Below are 16,807 nucleotides of genomic sequence, written 5' to 3'. Positions count from 1 at the left end.
CCCCTCCTCCTCACTAAACTATTTTCTGTCTTTACGGGTTTTTCTGCATTTTTTTTTCTTGTGGTAAAACATACATATTTACTATTTTAAAATGTACAATTCAGTGACATTAAGTACAGTCATAGTATTGTGTAACCATCACTGTTATCTATCTCCAAAATGTTTTCATCATCCACAACAGAAACTATACCCATTAAGCAGTAATTCCTTATACCTTCTTTCCCCCTATTCCACCCTCCAGCCCCTGGTAGCTACTATCCTACTGTCTCTATGAATTGTCTATTCCAGGTAAGAGGATGCATTCATCTTTAAAGAGAATGACTGTCAGCCCAAACATGACTATCTAATGGTGGAATATTAAGCAGTATGGGGAAAAAGTATATTTGGGGAGGGAAGTGGTACCCACTTTTAGAAATATTTAGTCTAAAAGAAGGCTAAGGAATGAAGAACAGAGAAGTACTGAGGGGTAACAGGCATGACAGGGGAAAGGTGACTGGAGCCAGGGAAGGGGGTGTGGGTCTGCGTATGGTCTCCCACAGGACGTCCTGTGCTCTGGTGCCTGTGGTCACGTCACCTCTGGCAAACCAAGTACTTGTTTCAGAGAGGTGTGAGGCCTGAGATGGTCTTTGGGTCAGCATCCCATGTAATGACACCATGTGCACATGTTGGAGTTTGTCCTGAAAACCTCTGCCTTTGGTTCATGTGACTTCACCTTCCTTGGTTTTCCTCTGCCCTTGATAACTCCTTTTCTGGCCTACATAGAGGTTGCCTCTTGAGTTTCCACCTCAGCTTTCTGCTTTTCTCTCTCCAGCCAATGGTGGCATTTCCATCATCATCTCACTTTGGGACTCAATCTACATCTGCTCTGCAATAGTTTCCTGATTGGTCTCCCAGGATCCTGGATCTTGCTTTCCCAATCCAGTTACTTCATTGTGAGAGTCTGCCTCCCAAAACATAATGGACCAGGGCATTCCTGTTCCCAAATTCAGTGGCCTTCATAGTCCTCAAACTGAAACCCAACCTCTTGGCTTGACGTTCAACAGCCCAACCTACCTTTCCATCTACCTATGCCCTACCCCCAATTTACATGCTATTCTGCTCAATATTCACCTTTTATTTATCCAACAAGCTACTAGTGGGTACCTTCTATGTGCCAGATACCAGGCTAAGTGGAAGGGTAGAAGAATGAATAAGACACCAACTCTGCCCTAAAGGTGCATACTGGGGAGACAGTTCTGTAAACAGGTCATGATAATACATTGTGACAAGTGCTATAATGTGGCCAAGGTATGCTGGGAGTTGAGGAGGAGGAGGGTGTGTGCCTAACAATCTGCAGGGCTGAGGAAGAGGGGGGTCATTAGAGAGGGTTTCGTGGAGGTGTCTGAGTTTGATCTGGGGCAATGAAGAGTAATCTAGGCAGAAGCATAAAAAGCAGTTCAGGGGGCTGGAGGCAGGATGCACAGGGAAGTGGTGAACCTTGAAATGTGGCAGGTAGGAAGAGACTGTTCTGTGAAGTTTTCAGTGATGGTGTGATGATCAGATGGCAACAGAGAGGAGGACAGATTTGAGGGCAAGGTGGGGGAGAAGGGAGAGTTGGCAATTATCCAGATAATGAGGGGGAGGATCTGAAGGAAAGGAGAGGCCAACAGCGATGTGAAGAGATAAGGGCAGAGGTGGCAGACACGGGGGACTGGGACAGACTGGGATAGATGGGCAGGAGAGATCACAACTCTAAAATCAGGAAGTTCAAGGGATGGCAATTCTTCCAGTGGAGGGAAAACAAATGGAGGGACAAGCTTCTTGGGAGATGGGGTTTAGCTTTAGGCAAACTGAACCTGGGGTGCTGGTGGGTTCTAAGAGCATCTATGAGGAGCTCACCAGTGGACAGGGAGCATGGAGGCTTGGAACTGAGAAAGGAGGCAAGGGCTGAAGCTACAGACTTCAGAAAAACCCTAAAGGAGAAAAAAAGAAGTGTCTATCCTTTGACCCAGCAATTCTACTTACAAGAATTTATCCTAAAAATATAATTAAGGATGTGTGTGATTATTTATCTACAAATTTGTGCACTGTTTATAACAGTCAAAGAGTAGACACTTTTTATAAGCTGTTATGGTAGTGAAAATGTCTAACAATAGTTGTTGTTATGTGCCATCAAGTCAGACCCGACTCATAGCGACCCCTCCTTGGGTTGCTGAAGCAGTATCACTACCGGAGTAGATTGCCCAACCTTCCTTCTGAGGAGTGGGGGTTGGTTAAATAGATTCAGCTATATCCATGCAATGGATTTCTATTCAGACAATAAAAAGGATGTTATGGATAAATAGTTATCGACATGGTAAAGCATCCACAGTATTTTGCTAAGTAGAAAGAATCAGACTGTAGGATTATTTGTAGAATAAGTCTGTTTTTTTTAATTAAGATATTAATAATAGTGTTTTCTGAATGATATAATTATATCATATTTTTTTCTTTTTCTTTTCTTGATGCTTTTCTTTCTTCTACTCTTTTTAGCTTCTCTACATTAAATGTAAGGAACTCTGGTGGTATAGTGGTTAAGGCATTTGGCTGCTAACCAGAAGGTTGGTGGTTTGAACTCACCAACTGCTCTGTAGAAGAAAGATGAGGCAGTCTGCTTCTCTAAAGATTTACAGCCTGGTCTGGGCATGGTCTAAAGTCTGTTCATCACTCTATCCCTGCTGTACTTAGCACAAAACAATTGGGTAAATACTTCATTCCACAAGCCTAGATCCTCTTTACTGCAGTAAAGTCCTTCTGTCCACTCTTGCCTTTGTCGATGGTGCTGTGCACAAGAACACAGAATTGACTTGATGACAGTGAGTTTGGTCTTTTTTTGGTTTTGTTACAAGAGGATGATTGTTTAAAGAAAAAAAAAATGAGTAGTATTAGAAGAAACACCCATGAACTCAGGGAATGAAAAGGGGGTCAAGGAACCCAATAACCTTAACACCTCTAGCCATTTGTTGTTGTTGTTATGTGCCGTCGAGTCGGACCGACTCATAGTGACCCCTCCTTGGGTTTCTGAGGCAGTATCACTACGGAAGTAGATTGCCCCATCTTCCTTCCGAGAAGTGGCCATTTGGCGTCTGTTAATATAGTTCCCTACGACCTGAGTGTCCCTTCTCAACATATTTGCTGCATGGCTGCATGGTAGGGTGCAAGGGACAGAGACTTTGCAGTTCGGTTCCATTCTGCCATATACACCGTAGAGCAAGTTTTTTAAAAAAACAAATCTCTAAGTTTCAATTTTCTCATCTTTATAGTGGGAAGAATAGCACCTTCCTCAAAATGGCTATATGATAATAAAATATCTACAGACATATAGTAGTTTAATAAACATTAATCCACCTTTTCTTCTTACTCATCCTTCCCTGCTAGACCAGATTCCACCTCCACAGTCTTTTTCTGGCCTTCCCAGTAAGAATTAATGACTTCTTTGAGTGCTGTTTGGACCTCCATTAACACTGATGGACTAGAGCTCTGAACAGGAGTTAGTGACTAGCTTGACTTCTCTCCTAACTGTAAGCTCCTGGAGGGCATGGTCTAAAATCTGTTCATCTCTCTATCCCTGCTGCACCTAGCACAAGACAAAACTCACTGCTATCGCATTGATTCTGACTCATAATGACTTCCATTGGGTTTCCAAGGCTGTAAATCTTTACAAAAATAGATTGCCTTATGTTCCTCCTGTGGAGCAGCTGGTGGGTTTGAACTGCTGACCTTCTGGTTAGCAGCCAAATGTCTCCTTAGCATCTAGCACAGCGCCTTACATATAGAGAGTGCCGAACCAATGTTTGTTGACTATAAATTCATGTTGTTTTTTCATGACTTAGCTGGTCACGGATTACTCAAAGGTTGGATGACTCAAGGGTTAGCTTATTCAGCTCTCTTGGAATTATTTTCCCAATTTGTTGCTATGGTAAGGTTTATCTTCTCTCCCAGGAAATGATGGGCAGAGAAGAGAGAGAGAGAGAAAAGCCCACTCAGATCTCTAGGCTCCTAGGCAGCAGTTCTGGGGATAGAACTGGAGGATGAAAAAAGTAAAGTGAAGGACTCTTTGCCCTCCACTGGAAAGACATCTTGTCCCCACATCCCTCCTGGTGACTACCAGAACCTCCAATAGCATAGTTTAGGAGCAAGGAGAATTGGGTAGATACTTCATTCCACAAGTCTAGATCCTCTTTACTGTCCTTCTGTCAACTCTTGCCTTTGTCGATGGTGCTGTGCACAGGTATCTGGTCATTCTCCCTGCCCTCAGTCCCCCTAGCTGTTGCCTCCTTCTCTAAAACATCTTGCTAGATCGAAAAAGCAGTCTGGCACTGACGAAGACCTTTAGATTGTTAATTCAGAAGACCTGTATGACCTATGGCAAGTTGATTAAACAATCAAGCCTCAATTTCTGCATCTGCAAACTGGGAATAACCACACCTGTCCTGTCTCCCCCCTCCCCCAACATCATAGGGCCATTGGCAGGATCAAATAAGACAAAAAGTATGAACCGGCAAACAACTCTCTATGAACACCAACTGCCTCCAGTGCTTTTAGCTGGGCTTTCTTGTTCTGCGAGTCTGTGTCCTTCGGGATGTAACTGCCCACCAAAGCGTTTCAGCCCGCCCCGCCCTGGCTACAACAGCCTCACTCACTGCATCTCCATCTTTTTCTGTCACTGCCTTCTTGCGCCTTAAGATTCTCAGTCTCTCTATCTTCTGCGTCCATTTCCGGGTCTGGCTCTCGGGGCCCTCCGGCCGCTCCAAAGACTCTGGTCCCCAGTTCCCTGCGGCAGTCGCTGCCCGGGCGACCCCCGCCCAGTGTGCCCTCCTTTGGTACGGCCGCGCGGCCAGAGAATCGCCCAATAAGAACGGCGGACCCAAGTCTGACAGCTCAGGAAGCCGCCAATAGAGCCGGGCCGGGGGAGGGGGTCTCAGTACCCGGGCTGAAGTTGGGTTGAATAGGGGAGGGGGACAAAAGGGGGATACCAAAGAGGGGAGCTAGCTAGGATCCGGGGCGCGGGATACCGAAGAGGTGGAGCGGTGGGGGAAGGACTCGTGTCGCCCAGGTCCAGCAAAGGGACCCCTGGTTGGACGCGGGTCCAGGCGCCAGGGAGGGAGGGGGCGCGGCGAGAATTTTAGGTGAGGAAGGGGAGATGGAGCCCCCGCGGTCCTCAGGCGCCTCTCCCGGCTTGGCCTAAGGATGCCGGCGGAGCGCCGGCGTGAGGGCCGCGGCCCGGTCGGGGGTGGAGGTAGCCGCGCGCTGCTGTGAGCCGAGGCCGGAGCGGCGCGGGGGGCGGGGAGGCGGCGGGAGCAGGGGATGCGGAGGGCGCTCCCGCGGCGGCGAGCGGGCGAGGAGGGAGGAGCGGCGCGAGCGGCCGGAGCGGCGCAGGGCCCGAGCCGTGAATGGCGTGCCCTGAGCCCGGCTCCCGCGGCTCCTCCGGGCTCCCTCGGAGCGCCCTTGAGGCGTAGCGGCTCTGCGGCGGGCTGCACTGGGCTGGCTGCTTCTGAGCTCCGGTCCTCGATTTCTGGATGCGGTACTCTCCGGGAGAAGCCCGTCTGCGTTCGGGCAGAACCGCGGCAACGCTGCGCCGGATTCCGCCCTCCGCCTAGTCCTTCCGCGTCCGGCCGCGGTGGGCCCGCAGCCGGCGGTCAGAAGGCTGGGGTTTGCGAAGCTAGCGCTAACGCCCTCCGGGCGGGCGGGTCCCGGCCAGCCCTGCTTAATTTGGAGAGAGGGGGAGGCGAGAGGAGAAGGGCTGCGCCGCAGGAGCGGGTCCTTGCCCCCGCCCCCTGCGCGGACACGCTGAAGATTCGGCTAGACTTTTGCCCCGGCCACGCTCCCACTCGGCGGGAGGTGGGGGATGCGGGCGACGGCGCCCCGCGGCTCCAGGACCCTCCCCCACAGGGTTCGGGAGCTGTTGCTCCGCCCGCCGCCCCCTCCCCCTTGCTCTCCACCCCCTATCCCACCTCCCCACCCCTAGCAAGAAAATAATGCTGGCTGGCGCCCGCACCTCCCAAACACTCCCAGTCAACCGTCAGGAAAGGGCACCCGCTCATTCCCAGCGCTGGGACCCTAGCCGAACCGCCCTCTCCGCCGTTTCGCCCTGTGAGCCGCCGGGCTTGGCTTAGGCAGAATCTGCGAGCGCCGCGCCCGGACACTGTCAGCTTCGGGGAGGCGCCACCCGCAAGGACACCTCGCCGTCCCGCCTCGTCGCAACTCCGGTCCTGGTCGAGCTCAACGCGAACCAGGAGTTCGGACCTCCCTCTGCGCGCGGTGCAGCTGCCAGACCAGTCCCTACTGCCCCCTCTCGGAACCAACTCTATCTCGGACCTGGGACTCCTGACGCGGATTCTTAGCCACTTCTCACCTCCGGGCTGCGCCTGCCTCCCCGCTTGTTCTCCCGCTGCCCTCCTTCTCGGCTCAGGACGGGGGTGCCACGATGCCCCGCTGCTGCTCAGGGCCCCGGGCCGCCCTCGACGTGTGACCCCAGCCTGGTCCCCCTGCTCGGCGGTCCGCCCTCCCCTTGGAGACCCCCGGCCCGGCCCCCGGGGGAGGAGGAAGACGACGCCGAGGCCGAGGGGGACATGTCCCGCTCTAAAAGCGTGAGCCCTCCGGGCTACGCGGCACAAACAACGGCTGCGCCCGCGCCCCGGGGAGGCCCAGAACACCGCTCCGCGTGGGGAGAGGCTGATTCTCGTGCCAATGGCTACCCTCACCCCCCTGGGGGTTCAGCTCGCGGCTCCATCAAGAAACCCGGGGGGGCCGTGACCCCGCAACAGCAGCAGCGCCTAGGCAGCCGCTGGCGCGACGACGACGACGATCCTCCGCTGAGCGGCGACGACCCTTTAGCCGGGGGCTTCGGTTTCAGCTTCCGCTCCAAGTCTGCCTGGCAGGAGCGCGGAGGCGAAGACTGCGGTCGCGGCAGCCGCCGGCAGCGGCGGGGTGCGGCAGGCGGGGGCAGCACCCGGGCGCCCCCTGCGGGTGACAGCGGCGCCTCTGTGGCCGCGGCGGCAGCAGCCGGCGGAACGGAGGTGCGACCCCGCTCGGTGGAGCTAGGTCTGGAGGAGCGGCGGGGCAAGGGCAGCGCGGCCGACGACCTGGAGGCCGGCGCCGTCGAGGACGGCGAAGGGTCCGAGAATGGCGGCAACTCTGCGAGCTCGGACGCAGGGCCCGGCGCGGCGCTGTCGTTGGGCGCCTGCTGCCTGGCGCTGCTACAGATATTCCGCTCCAAGAAGTTCCCGTCGGACAAGCTGGAGCGGCTTTACCAGCGCTACTTCTTCCGTCTGAACCAGAGCAGCCTCACTATGCTCATGGCAGTGCTGGTGCTCGTGTGCCTCGTCATGTTGGCTTTTCACGCGGCACGGCCCCCGCTCCAGCTGCCCTACCTGGTTGTGCTGGCGACCGCCGTGGGCGTGATTCTCATCATGGCCGTGCTTTGCAACCGTGCCGCCTTCCACCAAGACCACATGGGCCTGGCCTGCTACGCGCTCATCGCCGTCGTGCTGGCAGTCCAGGTGGTGGGCCTGCTGATGCCCCAGCCGCGCAGCGCCTCAGAAGGCATCTGGTGGACCGTGTTCTTCATCTACACAATCTATACGCTGCTGCCCGTGCGCATGCGAGCGGCAGTGGTCAGCGGGATACTCCTGTCAGCCCTTCACCTGGCCATCGCCCTGCGCACCAACGCCCAGGACCAGTTCCTGCTCAAGCAGGTAGGGGCCTACCCGGCCACAGGGACCGGAGGGGACGGGGAGGCCTTGGCCTGACTCTGAAGAGAAGGGTCCCACCCTCACCCACTAAGTGGTAAAAAGAGCCAGAGAGACATGGCTCTTGAAGCCTCTTAAACCCCACTGAGACTCAACGTACTCTTGTATTTTATGTAATGCTCCTAAGTGGTTGAAGACATGCACTAAGCCATAGTCATTATTGTGGGGAATTCAAGGGAGGAAGGAAGGTTTGGGAAGAAAATTATATGGAGAGGTCTTTATCTCTGTCTGGTTTCCATCTCTGTGTGTAAAAGGCCCCTGATAAGTGGCTGGACCTGCTGGTAGCCTGTGCCTCCTGAGAGCCAACTCTTTGTTTTCCTCTCCAGGCCTGGATAGAGGGATGGAGAGGGAAGACCCTAGGTGCCCCTTACTCAGTCTTAAGAAGGAGAAATGAGAAAGCTGTCACCTGTGGGAGGCTAGCTGCCTTTGGGAGCTAGAGATAACCTTGGACTTGGAGGACTCACAAGTTTATTTCATTTACTAAAGTGCCCTAAGCCAAAAAACTGCCTTCAGCGAAGGTGGGAAGAAACCTGTGAGATGTGTGTGGTAGTAGTAGCCCCCTGGCCTGAGCAGAAAGCTGATGTTGGACTTCATGACCCTTCACGTGGGTGCTTCAGGTCATTGCTTTTTATCCCTACTCTGACTTTCTGAGTGAGCTCAGACTGTGGTCTCAGGAGGAGAGACTTCTCCTACCTGGTTAACTGGTAGATCCACTAAAGGCTGTAAGGAGAGGGCTTGCCATTCAGTCCTCTGAGGACAGTCCCCTCTGACTTTCATGCCTTCCTCCCTTTAGCAGTCCCCATCATCCTAATCCATCGACCTCTGCTGAGTTTGCTTGTTTTCAATTGCTAGAAAGTCAAGTGGGCTCTTGTTGCATGTGACTCTTAACTGAGGACCCCTCTCCTGGGGCTTACACCCTCTAAACAGAACCTGTTAACTCAATTACATAGTCATTGCCTTTCTCCTCCCTTTTACTGCCTTCCTCAGACTTTGATCCTGTTGAAGATCATGTCTTTCTTGAGATGTTCTCCTGTGTCCCCCAGCCTTCTGGACATTGTTCTGTCCCATGAGAAACAACACTGGCATGGGCTTCAGGTGCTGGGCTCTAGCTGAGCCTTTAAGGTTCTCTGTGATTTGGGTACTGGTGGACATACAGCCTCTCTGGGTCCTGGATTCCCTTTCTAGAAATTCCGCTTCCAGTTTCAACATCTTCTGTCCCAGGCCTCACCTCCTGCAAGGAGCCGTCTTTATTCATTCCAGCCACACTGGCTTCTCTGGCTCCTGCTCAGTTAACAATAGAGTCTGAGCCACAGAGTGGAGCACTCATTTATCTATGTATTGTCTGTTGGTTTCACTCCCCATCTAGTGTAATCTCCTTGGATGCAGTAATCCTGAGGTGTGTATGTTTTTCCTCCTCTACCCCATTTCCCTTGACTTGCACAGTGCAGCGTACTTGGTAGGGATTTAATACATGCTTGTCAATTTGGTGAGATTGTCAATGCTAAGTTAAAATTTTTCTAAAGTGGGGTCTAAAGAAAAAAATTATTTAGAGATCAGCTTTGAACTTGAGAGAAGAAAAAATGTTACTACTACTTACTGTTGTTGTTGTTGTTATATGCCGTCGAGTCGGCCCCGACTCATAGCGACCCCTCCTTGGGTTTCCGAGGCAGTATCACTACGGAAGTAGGATTGCCCAACCTTCCTTCCGAGGAGTGGCTGGTGGGTTTGAACTGCCAGCCTTCTGGTTAGCAGTCAAGTGCCTTAGGCACTATGCTACCAGAGCTCCCTTACTTACTTACTTACTTACTTTCTTACTGTTAGTACTTTATAAAGTACTTACTGTTAGTACTTTATAAAGGCTCCAACTCTTTTGCCCTGGGGACCCATGCTCTCAGATGGGTGTTGCATCTTTGGGGATTGTTGCCGGCTTGGTGGGAGGCAAGTTGCTTGGGTAGATACAGCTTTTCAAGAGAGGGAAAGGCATGCCATCCTCATGGAGCTGCACAGATTTCCAGGATCATTCAGGGTGTTTTCTGAACCAGAGTTGGGCCACAGGGTCTGATTATAGCCCTGGGCAATCCTGGATGTATGATTTTAGGAGATTTGAGTTAGATCTCAGGAAAGGCATGCTGAACCTCAGGTGTTCCAATCCCCCCTTAGCATGAGTATGCCATTGCAGCAACAGAGAGTGTCTGTCTGACTACCCCTTCTAGTTCTTTGGGCAAATGTGTCTCCTTTCTCTTTCCACCCCACATCAGCACCAGCTTCCATGCTTCCTCTAACCACCATGGTCTTTAGACCTTTGCTTGGCTGCAGGATTTTGGGTGGATTTATACTTTTATGATCTGCTGTATTGAATATAGCACAGTTTGTTGTGAGTGGTCCAAGACAAGGGAATGCTAACAATCCTTTCTATTTGACTTCAGAAAAACTGAATCTTTTTTTGGTTTGTATTTGGTTTAACTTCCTGATTATGCGTTATGCAGAGTTTGTATTTCTTGAGCAAACCCTGCTGGATTGGGTGGGGGGGAGAATATTAGTGAGGCAATTTAGCATTAACCTCTGTCTCAAGTTATCCCACAGCAGCAGGTGTTTGAGGATGGCTTGGGTTAGATGCCACATTCTTATCTGTGATGAAGACACATGTCTAGGGATGGCAATATACGGTTTCTAACATTGGAGCTTTGGAAATTCCTCTCCATGGTACCTTGGACACATAGTAAACCAGTTGACATTGAGTCGACCCTGACTCATGGTGACCTTGTGTGTCAGAGTAGTACTGTGCTCCATTGGGTTTTCACAGGAGGAAGGCATTCTGATTTTTCAGTAATAGATTACCAGGCCTTTCTTCCAGGGTACCATTGGGTGCACCTGAACCAGCCTTTTGGTTAGCAGCTGAATCTGTTAACTGTTTCCATACCCAGGGACTCCTGGGCACATAGTAGGCACTCAGTAAACCATTGGCATTTTTTTTTTTTTTTAATTTCTCTTCCTTCCACGCTGGTCCCCTCCCTCCCATGGCCCAGCTCCTCGACATCAATATCTGCATTTGTGTATTTTCTTCCCAAGCCTGTTTTATGCTTGGGACAACATCTTTTGCTCTAATTAGGAGGAGTAACATTTGGTTTCTTAACTAATGCTTGTTGATGGTTTTTATTCAAGATAGAACCAGGAGACAAGGTGGGGCAGCCCTTCTTTGTGAGCTGTTTTTTTCCCTGCTCTTTCTCTTCACCTGGTATCTGACGCTATTCCCCTCACTCCCCTTTGCCCTCTCTCTCTTTCCCTGCCTACTCCTATGCTTACTTCCTTCCTCTCCCCATCCCTGTTGCTCTGTGCCCACCTCCCCTCTTTTTCTGCTTTTCCATCTCTTACTTCTCGAGCGCAGCCTCTCAGCCTCTCCTTCTGTGCTCTTGTCTCACTGTTGTCTCCTCACTGGGTACAGTAGGAGTGTCATGGTCCCCCCCCCTTCTTTGCCTGTTAGAAGTCCCTCTGTTACACCCATACCATAAATAACATTCGAGCATCTGCCAAACACATTCCTCACTTGTGTTAATAGGCTGCGATGATGCTGGAGCCCGTTGCCATGGCAATTTCATTTTTGTTTGACTGTATCCCACTCTGCTACATATAAAGCCTCTGCCTGCACTCACACACACACACACACACACACACAACTATTGTATGTGCTTAGCTATAGAAGATTATTTTGGAGAGAACATCTTTGGGGTCCCATGAGGGTAGGAGTGGTTAAGGAGACGAACATCTCCACCACCTGCTGTCAGCAGCAGTGTTACCATAGGAGGTGATAAAGGCTAGAAAAGCTCTTTGAGAAGTAGAGAGTCCTGTTCCATTGTGGGGTATTATTTCTGTGCAGCCATAGTAAACCTGCCTGATGTAGCTTCGGAGAAGATTCTGACCTTTTGTGAACTCGGGAGGAGAGCTGTTAGAGGCTGCCTGTCAGTGTGAGAGCATTCACTTCCCCCACTCCCAACCTCTGTCTTCGGATCCTTCTTCTCTTCCCATAACCCTTTTGGAGAAATGCAGTGATTTCCTGCATTTTGTCCTTTGTGCATGTTTGAACCTGTGACTGTTCCCAGTTGTTCCAGAAATCGGAAAGCCATAAGTGCCGTGTGGGTGATGTTCTGTGATTGTGAACACGTGTGAGTGTCTGGAGCACAGGGGATGGGGTGGGAATGTAATGCACAGATGGATGGCTGTGGCTGCTCAGGGATTGTGTGTGTGTGTGTGGTGTTTGTCTGTCTGACTGTTGTGTGGGCTGGCAGGGGTGATAGAGGTGGGCCCAGGGGAAGCCTTTGTATTGACTTTGAAAGGAGATCGGTGCAGCTCTGTCTTGTTTATTGGCTGGTGGTTGGCTTCCCCTGGCTCTTTGCCATTCTCATTCTGAGCCTAAGTATCCTGCCAACCTTGACCTCTGGGTCTCATAGGAGATTATCCTGGGTGCATATGCTACCCCGCCCTTGCCCTTTTCCGTAGTGAGACTGGGGGCTAAATTTAAGAGATTAGCTTTCCCAACCCAATGGAGTCCCACTCTTCCCTTTTAAGAATCCCTCCTGCTCCCCCACCTGCCCAGCATTTCTGGAGGCATTCTGTAACTTGGCCCAGAGCCTTCTCCAGTGGGTCCCTGTGGCTGCCTCCTGTATGCTGCTGGCCGATGCTGCCTCCCTGCCTGTGGGGTGGGGTGGGAGAGGAGGGCATACTTCTACCCTGTCGACTGGCGCATCACTGCTACCCATTACTTCCTCCACCCCTCGCATTTCTGGACAGGAGAAATTTGGCTGCAGTCAACTCCTACAGCAGTAGCAGTCAACTCCTACAGCAGTAGCAGTCAGGGTCGGGGGTTAGCTCTGAGTTTGGAGCCAGGAAAGGCCACTAGTCTTGCCTCAAGCCTAATTGTATTTGCCGATTATATTTGCTAATTGTTTCGATTATGTAGATGTTGTCTTCTTCTCTAGGCAGTTGGGAGGGAGTTGGGGCTTAGAGAGGAGACAGTGGTTGGGGGTGGGTGCTGATCAGAGCTTCTAGTCATCTTCTAGATCCTGGGGATGCCTCTGTCCTTGTGAGGATGATTCAGGGATGGCAGAAAGTAGAATGCACAGTTACTGTATTTGTGGAATGCTCAGTGTTCATAATTCAGTCTAAGTTTTGATCTGGAGCAAAGTGTGAGGTCTCTGTGCTGTGGAACACAGAATAGTGTGCTCATGTTCGTCTTCAAAGAGGATGCACACGATGTGTTAAACCCCATTCAAGGAAACCTGCTCAACCACACAGAAGAGTTTTAAAAATTAGCATAAAAAGGTCTGGATGGAAGATTTCCTTGTGCAGGCAAGTCCTGGCCACGTGTGGTGGCTGCTGAGACAGGGCTGTGGTCCTTGTTTGGACTGGGCCGCCTTTTCTCCTGACAGGTGCAAATGGACCTACCAAGTTGGTCTCAAACAAAGATGGGGTGGGTGGCAGGGGAGACTGCAAACCTCTTGCTGCCCATCTGAATTAACTGTCTTGTGGTGGGTCTGATGTGTGCTGTTTGCTTCCCTGTGTTGGCAATGGAAACAGTTTGCTCCAGGAATTCTGACATAGCAGTGCCCGTAAATCCTTTGGGTACAGTTATATAAGCTACATTTAGCACATCCTTCTCTCATGCATGCTTATTATCACATGGGAGGTAGCTCATTAATTAATTGGGGTGGGGGGAGAACCAGCATTCATTTTCTCTCTCAAACACAAAACCTAATGGAGATAATTTAAAGTCCTATTTTTTCTTTTCTTTTTTTTGAACAGTTTCTTGTGTTTTAGGTGAAGTTTACACAGCAAATTAGTTTCCCATTCGACAGTTTATATACAAATTGTTCTGTGACATTCATTGTCATCCCAGCAATGTGTCACCATTCTCTTCCTTTCCACCCTGCCTTTCTCATTTCTATCCTTCCAGCTTTCCTGCCCCTCCTTGCTTTTTCATCTTTGCTTTTGGGCAGATGTTGCTAGCTTGGTCTTGTGTAGCTGATTGTTCTAAGAAACAGTTTCCTCATGAGTGTTATTGTTTATTTTATAGGCCAATTTATTATTTGGCTGAAAGGTGACCTCTGGGAGTAGCTGCAGTTCCAGTTTAAAAGGGTGTCTTAGGACAATAGTTTTGAGAGTTCCTTTAGTCTCTCAGTTTGGTAAATCTGGTCTTTTTTATGAATTTGAAGTTTGTTCTACATTTTCTCCCATTCTAACTGGGACCTTCTATTGTTGCCCTGGGCAGATGGTTTGGTAGTGGTAGCTGGGCTAGCGGTAGTCTCAGGCTAGAGGAGGCCGTGGATTGTGTGGGGTAATTGGTTCCTTGAGTCTTTGATTTCCTTCATTCTCCTTTGCTCCACATGGAAAGAGAGTAATAGTTGTATCTTTAATGACCACTCTCAAGCTTTTAAGACCCTAGATGCTACTTGCCAAATTAGGATATTGAACATGATCTTAAATTATGCCAGTTGACTAGATGTCTCCCAAGACTATGGTCCTTAACCTGCAAGCCCAGTAATTCAGATTCACGAGGTGTTTGGGTATATCTAAGAATTTTCCATAACTGTACTCCTATGTGCTCTGTTTTATATATACATATGTGTGTGGTACCTACTTATATGTATATGTAAATACCCACAACTATACCAATATATGCATGGTCATATACTCTCATATGCTCTCTCATACCTATATAGCATACATATGTACCTATTTAACCACTCACAAATTTTTGGTTATTACTGTTGTTACAGAATTGTATTTAAAAAAATCAAACCAAACTCACTGCCATCAAGTCATACCCGACTCACAGCAACCCCTCCTTGGGTTTCCAAGGTGGTATCACTATGGAAGTAGATTGGCCAATCTTCCTTTTGAGGAGTAGCTGGTGGGTTAGCAGTAACATGCCTTAGGCATAGTATTTACCATAGTTGTCCTTTATTCTTGTGTGCCTCTCAGTCTTATTATTATTTACCTTGGTTACGTTGTGCTTACTTCTCTCATACTTCTCTCACTTCTCTCAAAGGTGAATTGCCTTTCCGTTCACCAGAATTAACATGTGTCTATTATCTAGTAAGTAATTCTTCCTCTCATCCCTGGTAACCATCAAAGAATGTTTCTTTCTGTGTATAAACCTATTTATTATTGGCTTTATATGAAAGTGGTATCATACGATGTTTGTCCTTTTGTGATTGACTTATTTCACTCATCATAATGTTCTCCAGGTTTACTCATGTTATGTTTCATAGACTCATCATTATTCTTTATTGTTGCATAGTAAGTATTCCATTGTATGTATGTACCACATTTTGTTTATCTATGTACCTGTTTATCTATTCATCTGTTGATGGGCATGTAAATTGTTTCCAACTTTTTGCTATTGTGAGTAATGCTGCAGTGAACATGAATGTGCATACATCTATTTGTGTCACAGCTTTTATTTCTCTACGATATATACCTATAAGTGGGATTGTTGGATCATATGGTATTTGTATTTCTAGCTTTTTGAGGAAACACCATGCCAGTTTCCACAGTGGTTGTACCATTTTACAGTCCCATCAGCAGTGTGAACTAGAGTTCAGGCTTCCTATAACCTCACCAGCATTTGTTCTTTTCTTCTTTCCCCCACCCCCTTTTTTTTTCTTTTTAAATTCATGCATCTCTTCCCGTGCTTGTTAGCCACCTGAATGTCTTCTTTGGTGAAGTGTTTGTTTATATCCTTTGCCCATTTTTTGGTTGGAGTTTTTTGTCTTTTTGTAGTTGAGGTGTTGAAGTTTTCTATATATTCTAGAGATTAGGCCCTTGTTGAATATGTCATTGCCAAATACTTTTTTCCTAGTCTGTAGGTTCTCTTTTTACTCTTTTGGTAAAGTCTTTTGATAAGCATAAGTATTTAAATTTTAGGAAGTCCCAGTTATCTAGTTTATCTTCTGTTGATACATTTTTAATTATGTTTAATAGTGTGTTTATGTGATAAATTAGGACATTTAGATTTGTCCCTCTGTTATCTTGCATGAACTTTTATAGTTTTAGGTTTGAGATCTAGGTCTTTGACTATTTTGAGTTAGTTTTTGTGTATGATGCGAGGTATGGATCCTGTAGCATTTTTCTGCAAAAAGGATATCCAATTTTGCCAGCACCATTTGTTAAAGAGACTATCTCTTGCCCATTGAATGGACTTTTGCCTTTTGTTGAAGATCAGCTGTCCATGTTGTTGTTGTTGTTGTTATGTGCCGTCGAGTCGCCCCCGACTCATAGCGACCCCTCCTTGGGTTTCCGAGGCAGTATCACTACGGAAGTAGGATTTCCCAACCTTTCTTCCGAGGAGTGGCTGGTGGCCATAGCTGAATGGATTTACTTCTGGGTTCTCAATTCTGTTCCATTGGTCTATGTGTCTGTTATTGTACCAGTGCCAGCTGTTTTTTTTTCTTTTTTTTTCCTTTTCACTGGGCACCATCTAGTTCTTCTGGTCTTGAGGTCCATCATATCCTTGGACTAATTGTTTCCAAATACCATTGATTTTCTTCACTCTTCTTTGCTTCAGATGAGAGGAGACTAATTGTTGCATCTTAAATGGCTGCTCGAAAGCTTTTAAGTCTCCAGTTGCTACTCACCAAAGTAGGCTGTGGAACAAGATTTTTATGTGCTATGTTGTGTCAGTTGAGCTTGGTGTCCCCCAGTACTATGGTCCCGAGACAGCAGGCCTGGTGATACTCTCTCCCAAGGTGTTTGGTTGTCTCTGAGAGATTACTCCAACTCTGTCTTTTGTTGCTTCTATAATGAGTGTGGCTAATTTTGTATTATTAGTATCTGGTAGCATAGTGCCTAAGGCACTTGACTGCTAACCGGAAAGCTGGCGGTTCAAACCCACCAGCCACTCCTCGGAAGGAAGGTTGGGCAATCTGCTACCGTAGTGATACTACCTCGGAAACTCACGGAGGGGTCACTATGAGTCGGGGCTGACTCAGCAGTACATAACAACAACATTATCTATGCAAGATTATCTTCAGCTAAATCTATCT

The 16,807-nt window shown here is 48.8% G+C and overlaps 1 protein-coding gene across 1 annotated transcript in view; it reads left to right on the top strand.

Annotated features, from left to right (window-relative positions):
* The first annotated feature begins 6,590 nt into the window (after positions 1-6,590).
* ADCY5 (adenylate cyclase 5) overlaps positions 6,591-16,807 on the top strand; it is a 241,207-nt gene continuing 230,990 nt past the window's right edge. The window contains exon 1 of the mRNA XM_007943916.2: positions 6,591-7,715. Within this exon, the coding sequence (XP_007942107.1) occupies positions 6,591-7,715 (1,125 nt within the window). The remainder of the gene's footprint in view (positions 7,716-16,807) is intronic.

Source organism: Orycteropus afer, unplaced genomic scaffold, assembly GCF_000298275.1.
Source record: "Orycteropus afer afer isolate SDZICR_OR568_19922 unplaced genomic scaffold, OryAfe1.0 scaffold00114, whole genome shotgun sequence".
In the NCBI taxonomy this organism is placed as follows: domain Eukaryota; kingdom Metazoa; phylum Chordata; class Mammalia; order Tubulidentata; family Orycteropodidae; genus Orycteropus; species Orycteropus afer.
This window is presented reverse-complemented; position numbering and strand designations above follow the sequence as displayed.